This window comes from Diadema antillarum, unplaced genomic scaffold, assembly GCF_040938485.1.
Source record: "Diadema antillarum isolate AM-2024a unplaced genomic scaffold, OU_Dant_1.0 seq00001915_RagTag, whole genome shotgun sequence".
NCBI lineage: Eukaryota > Metazoa > Echinodermata > Echinoidea > Diadematoida > Diadematidae > Diadema > Diadema antillarum.
This window is the reverse complement of record NW_027272578.1, coordinates 125,214-136,219: the sequence shown is the minus strand read 5'-3', so window position 1 is coordinate 136,219 and position 11,006 is coordinate 125,214. Positions and strand designations below refer to the sequence as shown.

General features: G+C 40.1%; 1 protein-coding gene across 1 annotated transcript; it reads left to right on the top strand.

Annotated features, from left to right (window-relative positions):
• The first annotated feature begins 2,517 nt into the window (after nt 1-2,517).
• Nucleotides 2,518-9,401, top strand: LOC139713148 (negative elongation factor B-like). The gene is made up of 6 exons (XM_071624899.1): nt 2,518-2,549; nt 3,973-4,876; nt 5,310-5,412; nt 7,021-7,116; nt 7,660-8,151; nt 9,210-9,401. Exons 2-6 carry the CDS (start codon nt 3,984-3,986, stop codon nt 9,339-9,341), a joined length of 1,716 nt encoding a protein of 571 aa, XP_071481000.1. The 5' UTR covers nt 2,518-2,549; nt 3,973-3,983; the 3' UTR covers nt 9,342-9,401.
• The last annotated feature ends 1,605 nt before the right edge of the window (nt 9,402-11,006 follow it).

The window sequence follows — 11,006 nt, the reverse complement described above, 5'->3', positions numbered from 1 at the left end:
GAAAGAGAAATAAAAAAAAAATTGACTGCAGCAATATACGCAATGCTGTGTGAATATTAGGAAATTATAACATGATACCTACCACTGCCTACCGTATACACATTATGCATCATATCAAACAAATTATCAACAATTCAAGACAACGTGAAATTATCATTTTCATATGTGTAAGCTATAATAATCTTTATATAACATTTTGCCTATTTATTGAAAATAATATTATGTCATCGATGTGGCATAAATAAAAGCAAATAAGAGAGAGCAAATCAATTACCATGGAAGTTGGTAAAAGTAAAATAGGTCAACAGCAATTTCTGGTGTAATAATCAAAACCCCTCTGAATAGATTTCCTTACATTATATGAATCAGTTAAAATTGATGGTGAACAGTAATTAGTCGTGGTCGTGAAATCGGTGATTAATCTGGAACATTTCACGAAGTCTTGACCTTATGCCTACTGCTTCCTACTGTGATTCTTTTGCGGTTTTGACGTCATCGGTCATTTATTTGTCGATTTCTTAGAGTCCTTGATACTAGGTGTAAAATAGAAATTATCACTTTTATGAGTAGGCCTATATTTTTATTGCCTTTAACTAATAATTATTATATAGGCCTTACTCTCTTTTTTTTTCCTCTGGCGTGTGTAAGAACAGTACGTTGTTGTTGTTGTTACGTTTTGTGGCGTACAGTTCGTGTGCCGAATATTGACGTCATCTATGTGCGGGTTTCTGTATCTTTTTGGCTTGCTTTCGTTTTACTTTTCATGAGGTGCCCAAGGTCAAGTTCAAGTTCAAGTTCAACTTTATTTTCATTTCCATTAAATAAACAGGAGAAATTATATTCAATGCATAAACAAAACAAATTTGTAGTAATTTCGATAAACGTACATCAACAAGATACATGTGATGATGAGTAACGACATACAATTCCATTTATAAGGTATATACATATGCATATACACGAATGGTAATGGAAATGGAGGGTCCCACTAAAAAGCCAAGCTTGTACGATATGGGACCCTCAGCAATACATAAAAAGCAAATAATGGCTTCATGAAACTACAAACAAATATATGAAACAAAATCAAAGAAACCGATGTCAACTGACATGAAATAAAATAACAGGAAAGAACGAAAAAAAATGGGAAAAAATGAAACTGCAACACACGCCATGGTGGACACAAGCAAACAGATTTCCAGGATGTATAGGAGTAATAAGACGCACCCTTGAATGATATTGTGAATATAAGGATTGGGTACATATACCAGAAAAACTACAAAAGCGCGGACATATTAAAAGCAAAGAATAGACACAATGATGCATTGTTCGATGACTGTCATATCTGAGGAGGTCCGGCGTCGGTGAAACGTACCTATAACACCTCTTATTTCCATTCTTTTTTGTTGTTGGTTGCATCTTCTAAAAACAACATTTTTCTTCTAAGAACAACATTGTGCCACTCTTAAAAAAGAAAACTGATTGTAGAGATAATCTCTATGATACGGATAGATGTACAAAAGTAAAAACAAAAATGTGGAAGTTTAGGCCGACAATTTCTGCCCTTATACCAAGCAGTTCTCAGACTCAATTCAATGTAAATATAATGTATACAATATATTCCCTTGAATATATCATGTCCATTTAGAAAACAGATACGATGTTTGTATGTTGTTTTTATTTTAGATAAGTATACACGCAGGTCCTAGCTGTAACATTGCTACAGGGTAGACCCACAACAAAAACAATAAAAGCGAGAAAACAAAAACCTTAATTTTCGATTTCTTCACTATCCTTCCATAATAAAAGAAAGGAAAGAGTATTGTGTGGAAATTCCTCATTTAAACAGATGGGTTGATTGTGAATTGTCATGTATCAGAGATGTAGATATAACCCGTAGTCATGTTTTCGGGATTACATCCACTACAATGTGCTCATGGACTGTATCTTTCTGGAGGTAAACTGCCCACCCCCTCCCCCCCCCCCCCCCAAAAAAAAAAGAAAGAAGTAAATGAATATAGAAAATAGTATATAATTATATAACAAGCAAGCAAGCAATAAAGCACAAAGAACCCCCCCCCCCCCAAAAAAAAAAACACACACACACACACAAACAAACAAACAAACAAAAACATGGTAAAGCAATCATGCAAACGCCTCTTCAGCATAGTAATTTATGGCTCTGATCTTTGTGCTTTGCAACACAGCTTCCCGCGCTCGAGGAACAAGCAGCGGCTGTGTATGGCATTCAATTTGCCTACACAGGTATTTTGAACGTATCATATTGATGTTGTTGTTGTTTGTTTGTTTGTTTGTTTGATGTTTTTATTTTGTTTTGTTTTTGTTTTTGTTTTTGTTTTTGTTTTTCTATTGTTGTTTGTTGTTTCTTTTTCTTTCTTTTTTTCTTTTCTTTTTTTTTTTTTTTTTTTTTTTTTTTGCTACTACGGTTTTTGTACATGGTTTTTGATTTGTGTCGACTGCGCATGCTCCTCGATTTGGTGGCCCATGGCGGCCATCTTCAGCGAAAGTACAGTTGATTCAAACTCCGTCTGGTAAGATTGTGCATTATTCCGTTATCTTTTCATTTGGTCACTATTTTTTGGAGTCCGAGAATAGATCATTCAATGTACAACGTGCCTGAGGGATACAAGCGTATTTCGTGGTCTGATGTCCCATGGAATGCGGGTATAAATGTCAACAGAAAGGCAGCTGTTTTCGTGCCCACTAATTTTGTGTGGTCCCATCTACTACGACCTGTGTACTGCAGTGGCAGACTGTCTACTAGCCGTGTTGTATTTGTTAGTGTATGTAATTTAATGGCGTTCACCTGTGGTAAGAGATATACTTTTTACAGAAATCGACGTAAAAGGGTCACCTAAACTTCTCAAGTCGTTTAACGTTAGATCATGTCGGTTGGTTGTTGTACGATGAGAGCAGTTCGTGGTTAACAGCGACTCACTAGTAGCCCGAAGGCGCGCGAAGGCAAGCGTTCACTGTGCTGTGTTACAGACACGGAGCTCCGGAGCGCCCCGCGGGCCGGCCGGCCCACCGAACTCTAACGTTACTGTGGGCCGGCCCCAGGGTTATTCGTGGCTGCAGTGCAGTGTTCGCCTCGCCCTGGCAGAAATGCCAAAGTTCGACCTCCCCGTGCCAAAATTCAACCGCACACAAACGCACAAACACAAACAATTATTTTTCTGGTGCCACTTCCAGGGTTTAAAAATCAGCTGATGAGCAAAAGAAAAAAAAAAAAATGATGCCACTCCTCTTGCTCTCGAAACAAGGCATGGTAAGGAACACAACATCAAGTTAATATTCGACTGCTGACAGGCAAAGTCTAAAAGATAAACAACAAAGAGTCAAACCCTATTTTTTTTTTTTTAAAGGCACAAGTGGGGGGGGGGGGGGGGGAAGGGCTAAAGTGGTAAAGACCCTCTTAATTATTAGCCTATCAAAAGTTGGGGCCCACCTAGACAGAAAGATCCGTCTGTCCGGAGGAGTCTTTTATTTTTTGCCATTAACGGCATATAACGCTCTTCTCCGTAGACAGAGGGGATCCGAGATTGAGAAGCCAGACGCAGTCTCCGCGGAACATTCCCCGACGGACAGATACAGACCGATCTTTCGGTCAAGGGCCCACCCCTCTCAGCTGTCTTTCTAATAATTCTAGCTTCGTTGCAACATACATGCATGTAAAAGTTTTTTTTTTTTTTTTTTTTTTGCATAAATATATAAATCTTTCTGTCATCATTTCTGCCAGTTGAGTACCAAGGTACCGGTATTAAAACTTACAGTTGAATCTTAAATTACAAAGCCAATGGCAATGCATTGTATTGTAAGCACATTTTTGATTTGGAGCCTAGGTTGCTTGAGATATTTTTGTGATGAATGTTTGTAGGACTTTGTCATGAAACTGTGGATAGTACTGTGCCTTTATGTTGATATGAAAATTTTCAATCTATTCTTGAATTTTAGATTCCATTTCCATGATGTCAGGTTTTGAGGAGGTAGGAATAGCAGGAAGCGTCCATCTTCGGGAAGCACTGACCAACTGCACAGACCCTCTTCAGGCCATCGAGGACTTCCAGTCAGAAAATGGCATCCTCCTGCCCACCCTGCAGCCGGCTCTCCCGCTGCTCGACCTCCACAACATTCGTCGCTTCGAGTTCCACCACTCCATCATGGAGGAGCTGCGGGAGAAGCTCATCTCACGCACGCGGGAGCTGGCCAACAGCGACACCAAGGGGCGCTTCAAGACAATCGAGGACCTCCTCTCCAAGTGTTTCCCACTCATCAGGGTCCAGTCCATTCAGCCTGTGGTTTTGTCCATCATGAAGTGTCTTCCAAAAATTCCTGAAAAGTACTTGACTGTCCTGGTAGACGACCGTTCATTGTACAATGTGGCATCCATTGAAGTCAAGCAGCAGATATGGCAGAAGAATCCCTCGTTGTTTGGCGATGAGGTCTCTCCACTCCTGACAGACTACATCAAGACTAAGGAGGCTGTACTCTTCGGCAGCGAGACGCTGAACTCGCACATGTTCTTTCATGTCGCGCCAAAGACGAGGCGACAAGGCCATGTTGTGCAAAAACTCACCGGAATGGTCGGTAAGAGTGTGAAACTCTTTGATATGGTGCTGCAGTTTCTGCGGACGCTTTTTCTCAGCACAAGGAACATGCACTACTGCACTCTTAGAGCAGAACTTCTCATGTCTCTGCATGACCTCGAGATCCACGAGATCTGTGCAGAGGACCCGTGCCACAAATTCACATGGACACTTGACGCCTGTGTGCGGGACAAGCAGGTAGATGACAAGAAGGCCAAGGAGTTGCAAGGATTCCTTGACGGTATCCGAAGAGGCCAGGAACAGGTCCTTGGGTATGTCAAGTCAGTGTGTTGTGCAAGCGTGATGAAAGTGTAAAATTATGAAGAAAATAAGAAAAGTGTGAAAGTTGGCAAGTTTTCCATGGCAATTTTGGGACCACAATATCGTTGTTTTGGTTGCATTCAAGATCTTCATAATTGTGCATGTTCAGAATTTCATAATTACCTAGTGAATTCAGAAAAGGGGCAATGTGTAATTGACTTAAATCCTAATGACAGCATAAACGTCTGCTTCATCGTACAGTGTTGAAAAATATGTCCTACAGTGTAAGTACATCATGTCATGAGTACTGTCGTACAGGGAAAAAAAGTGAGCAATCAATTAAAGATGTCATAATTTTATGTAATAAGGGGCATAAAGAGTTAAGTCCACATCTGCATAAACACTCTCTGATGCCAAGCATGAACACCCATTCTCTCCCTGCAGTGACCTGTCCATGATCCTGTGTGACCCGTTTGCCATCCACACCCTAGCAACTAGTGTCATCCGTCATATGACTGGTCTTATCAGCCAAGATAAACTACCCAGGGTGAGTCTGACAAAGTTATTGTTGAACAGGGTTCTTCAATGATTTTTGTTCTCATTCAAAAATACATTTTTCTTTTTGCAGTCATCTATTTGCTATATAGTGTAAATCCTTGTTAAATGAAATTGATTTTAGGATATTAAATTTGACAGATTTGTGAATCTCATGACTAATTATTCACTTTGTTGTAGATACATTTCCTAGTACAGTTAAACTCGCCTAAGTCGACATCGCATATGTCGAATAATCGCGCAAGTCGATGATTTTAAAAAGTCCCGATTTTTCCCCATTGACTTACGTGTATTAATTCACTCACAAGTCGAATTTTGTAAGTCGAATACTCGCCTAAGTCGATGAAATTCCAAGAACACTTTCACGGAAAACCCATTAAATTCACTGTGCCTACGTCGAATAAGATTTTATTGTGCAGTAAATCACTGTCAAAATCACGAGACGCCAGTTTTTGTTTACATAAGAACCAGCCCGACCAGACAGGTGACAAAAAAATGATCTAAAGTATCAAAATTCAAAGCGATCACATGCGATTGTTGAACTCTCTTCGTGTTTGGAGGTCCGCTGAGTACTACCCTGTCGCGCTAGCGCTACGTACAATTGTACGTACAGCTACTGGGCTGTGTATAGTTGTGCGTACAGCGACTGGGCTGTGTATAGTCTGTGTATGTTTGCAGTCTGCGCTGTGCAGTGGATGGATGAAGCTGCTGAGTTTTCAAAGCGGAAAGTAGGGGGAAAGTTAGGGGCACGGGTAAATCAGAATTACACCTCTACACTCATTTCAAGCCATGGTATGGTAAACTGGAATCAATCATTGCTCAAACATCATTCATATTCACTTCCTCAAGGTTTAACAAGGGTGTAAAGTAATCGGACCTGTGCCAATACTAATGCACTGTCCATGCAAAGTTCGCCGCGGCCCTACCGGGTGACCCGTGCTGCGGCACACCTCTCCAGCTCTCGGCTCCGGAGTAGACAACACACATGTACATTTATACATAATGTACGTGTGGTGTAACTGTTGTTAAGTCGATTTTTTTCGACTTACGCACAAGTCGAAAATCGCCTAAGTCGATGTGTTTTGCTCAGTCCTGAGAAGATCGACTTATGCGAGTTTAACTGTATTCTTTTGTTATTATGAAATTATCTATCAACAACTGTCCTGTATTTGAAACTTCATTTCAAAGAAGTGATACCTGTTTGTTGGCCAGTGAATATTTCACTCTTTTTTTTTCAGCCGTTGTCAAAGTTTAGGGGCTTTTTTTCAGATTTCAACTTGAAATAAGATTTTGTGATAGGAGTGGCTTACATTTGGAAAAACCTTACTTTACTTGACATTTGATTTGATGCAATATATATAACCCATGTATAAAAGAATTGTTTGATGAGAAGTGTCTGAATTACCAAACAAATAAGTTTTCTCTGTGTACTGTTTCTAAAGTGGTGGTGAAAGCTAAAGTTGGTACTGATTAGCATCAAAGGAACTCAAGAAACTGTGAAGTCGAAGGCAGGTGTCATTGAATAATTGCTGTAAGTCCTCAGTTACACTGTATGTCACTAATTTCTGGTTTCCATCCGTAATTATCCATTTCACAACAGGATAGTCCAGATTTGACAACTCTCCTCCGAATGCTGTCACTCGGGCTAGGTGCGTGGGACATGTTGGACAGTCAACATTTCAAGGAACCAAAACTGGTATGATTTGTGTGTGTCTTTTATAAATTCTACATTTTTATGAATGATGTTCGATATCTGTGAATAATCGTACGCCAGTCATTTGATTTCTCCTGTTGCCTTGTGTAAGTTTGAGAAACTACATGTATTGTTTGAATGGAAGATCTCAATGATTTCAGGTGTTGTTTCCTTATACATGTATATTATACTTTGGCATGGTTTGATAAAGACACTAAATTACCCAGAAATGGTGAACAGAAGTAGAAAATTCAGTCAACCTTGATTTAGATAATTGCAGAAGTCAATGGTCTTTTCAAGTCCTCTTAATATTCTTTTGATTTGAATCCCTCATAAGCAGAATTTTCTCTAAGTTGAAGCTATTTCTTCAGTCCAAATAGATTCAACTTAGGCGCAATGTACTGTATTATACTTGGTGAGAATGCTCATTCTGTATGTGTCTGGTTGTAGTATTAAGAATTCCTCAAACAGATCAATCCTCTTTCTTCTCTGAGTGAATTTTAGTAACTGTAAGCTATGCTGCTTCATTCTGATCTCACCTACCAGGAAAATGACTTGGTGCTCAAGTTTCTGCCAGCTCTAATGGGACTCCTCGTCGACGACCAGATGAGGGTTGTCAACCGCCGGCTGAATGACACCAGCGACCTCGACGACATGAAATCTGTCCCAGCCTTCCTCCTCAAGTACATCCGAAGGAATCGCATCGGTGCCACGCTCATCCTATACTATGTCCTCCACATCACCAGCAAGCGCAACAAGGACGCCCTCGCTCGCATCCTGCCTTTTGTCGTCAAGACAGAGAGCGACCTCTCCTTCAACGACATCTTCCTCCACCCCTTTGTGGCACAGCTCTCCCTCCTGCTGGAGGAGTTCTCATCCGAGCTCTTCTGCGAGATCATCTTCGACGGTTTCCTCCTGCATGGATCGTCGAGGGAGAACGTGGCCAGGCATTCCCTCCGGCTGGTGGAGTTTGTGTTCCACAAGCTGCCGGCAGGGAAGCTTGCCAAGCTGCAGAATGCCCTGGAACCCAAGCCTGAGGTAACTAACAAAGTTGCAGCATGTATTGTTTGATGTTCTTCTGAGATTCAGTTCTCCATTGCACAAAATGGACATACATTAAAGAAAGATTAATGCCCATGCAAGCCTTCATAGGCAGTGTACTCTCTTTTGATTTATGTTACCTCAACATAATTCACATTCTGTGTTTATAACATTTTACTGTCAAAGGGACTGTTAAAGGACAAGTCCACCTTCATATACATGTGGATTGAGATAATGCAGCAATATAAGTGGAACACATCAGTGAAAGTTTGAGGAAAATTGGACAAGCCGTTCAAAAGTTATGAATTTTTAAAGTTTCTGTGCAGTCACTGCTGGATGAGAAGACTACTGCAGTTGATGATGTCACATGCGTACAACAATATAAGGAAAATATAAAGAAATTCCACAAAATTTCATTTTTTGAAAAAAAGCACACATTCCCTCAACTTGTAACTGATACATGTTCAGGGTAATATTACTCCCCCTGCCTTCTGAAAGAGGCAAGTCATGTACTCTTCTATTATGTGAGAAAAATGAAAATATGTTGAATTTTCTTTATAGTTTCTTTATATGGTTGTACTCATATGGCATCACAAGCTGTCATAGTCTTCACATCCAGCGATCGCGGAACTGAAACTTCCAAAATACAATAACTTTTGAACGGGTTGTCCAATTTTCCTCAAACTTTCACTGATGTATTCTACTAATATTGCTGCATTCTCTCAATCGGCATGTTTATGAAGGTAGACCTGTCCTTTAAGGCTCTGCATGAATATGTTTGCACCCTTTCCTAATTGAATGTGGAAACTGTATGTTGTATTGTCATGGCAAGCGAAGGCATATTTCTAATTACACAAAATAACCTTGAGAGAGAGACAGGCTAGATTGACGTAATACATGTAAACCTAATTTTGCAATTTTCATTCATGTGTGCTATACTGTGCCAAGAAAATGAATTTGACAGGACTTTATTGAATCGCATATTTCCCATGATTACTTGACAAAGGTGAACAAAGCTTTGCATTAAATGTGTCAATTTTCCTCTCTACCCACAGCACAGCCAGGCAGTGAGAGATCTCTATGGTTCAGTGATGGTCAAGATTAGTGCTCATACCCCCAGCCCCACCAAGGTACCCGAACCAATTGATTCCCCCCTCTTGAGTGTTCCGACACCGGCCCCGTTATGAGCACAGACTATAAAGCAGAACTGCTGTGTAAAGTACAGCACCGTGTATGATGTGCACAGTGTGTAGGGCGTTACACTGTATGTTTGTACTGCAGTGTGCAAAGTTGTACCACACTGTGGATGGTTTACACAGGGTGTAGAGCATCACGCTGTGTGTAGTACCACAGTGTAGATGTTATTACACTCGTTCCACTGTGCATAGAGCACACAGTGTGTGTAGTATCGCAGTGTGTGCAATGTCACAGTTCAGATGGATAAAGACGACCATGTGGTTAAAAGCTATCAAAGAGATGATAGAGGAACCGTTCTTTCTCCAAAAGCATTCTTCAGATGGATAAAGCTTTCTCCAAAAGCATTCTTCAGATGGATTTAAAGACTCTTTTGTGGAGGAGACAGAAGTCATCAGCTTCTTGGAGAGTCCTGTGCAGAGAATAAATGCCGCTGCTCCCTCGTTTGCATACAAGAGATGATGCATAGTTTCTCTTTGCACTATTAACTAAGATGCCTGCGCCCAGCTCTGCTTGAGGAATTGTGTACAAGTAGCTCAGCAGCCTTGTGTGTATCAGCTCTACTCTATCTCAATGTGTATCTACACTGTACATGTGTAGTAAACCTTGGTCCTATAGAATTAAATGCTGGAGTATTCTGTGCTCTTGGTTCAAAGTTCAGGAAATTGGCTTCAAACGTTGTGTATGCAACAACAACAACAACAATTCTCTGTGGTGCAAAATGCTGTGACACTGCTGGCTGCATGGAGAATGCATTTTATCTGTTGCTGACATTGTCTTACTTGGAATCAGGATCTCATAAGAATCTATTTGCTGCTTATTTTATAGCTGTGCTTAAAACAGAAACAGTGAAGAATATTTATTGTATGGACGTCAGTGCACAAAAATGTGTTAAATCCACAAATGTAGTAACACAAATTGTGAGTACACACCTTTTTTTTTATTCCTACAGCAACTGAAAATGTTTTTTGCAGTGAAGACAATACTGTAAAACGAGGAATTTTCGCGTGCACTTTAATTTCGCGAATTTCGCGAGCGCCAAGATTCGCGAAATTAAAATGCACGCGAAAGTCCTTGTTTACACTATATGCATTGAACGCCAGTGGCACTTCGTGAAAATTTCATGCCACGAAAAAGGCTGTAAGTTCCAATTCGCGAAAAATTCATGCCGCGAATATATCATGTTTTACAATAATGTCTTATAGTCAGAGACCAGCTATCCTCCTGCAAGCCCTCCTATGACCATTGTTGAATTCCATTTACAGTACATCTCATTCAGTGTACAGTAGTTGTCAATAGTAAAATCTTTCTTTCTAATTCAGTGTACGCTGTAATTGCCAGTGGTATATTACAACTTCCTTTGATATAGTCAAGAAATTTATAAAGCCAGACTAGGCTAAAGTTTTTCATGCGACTTCTCAGTAATTCAGATGTACTTGTACTCCAAGTTACAGATTAGGCCATTGTAATTTCAAGTGAAGTGTTATTGTATGCAAACACATCCAACAGAGTGTATTTTGAACAAAATGTCAAATTGGATTGCAATTCACTGGAAATCTAGCACAAGCAAGTTTATACAAAAATTGTAGGATCAGTGGAATAGTCTTATGGTGCTTTGTGACAGCTCTGAATTGTTATCTACATGTATGTGTCAGCAT

Bases quoted from the DNA above. Each gene is read 5' to 3' on its own strand.
- LOC139713148 (XM_071624899.1), top strand. From the start codon at position 3,984: ATGATGTCAGGTTTTGAGGAGGTAGGAATAGCAGGAAGCGTCCATCTT. The intron at 5,413-7,020 runs GTGAGTCTGACA...ATTTCACAACAG, and splicing joins GCCAAGATAAACTACCCAGG to GATAGTCCAGATTTGACAAC. The intron at 8,152-9,209 runs GTAACTAACAAA...CTCTACCCACAG, and splicing joins CCCTGGAACCCAAGCCTGAG to CACAGCCAGGCAGTGAGAGA.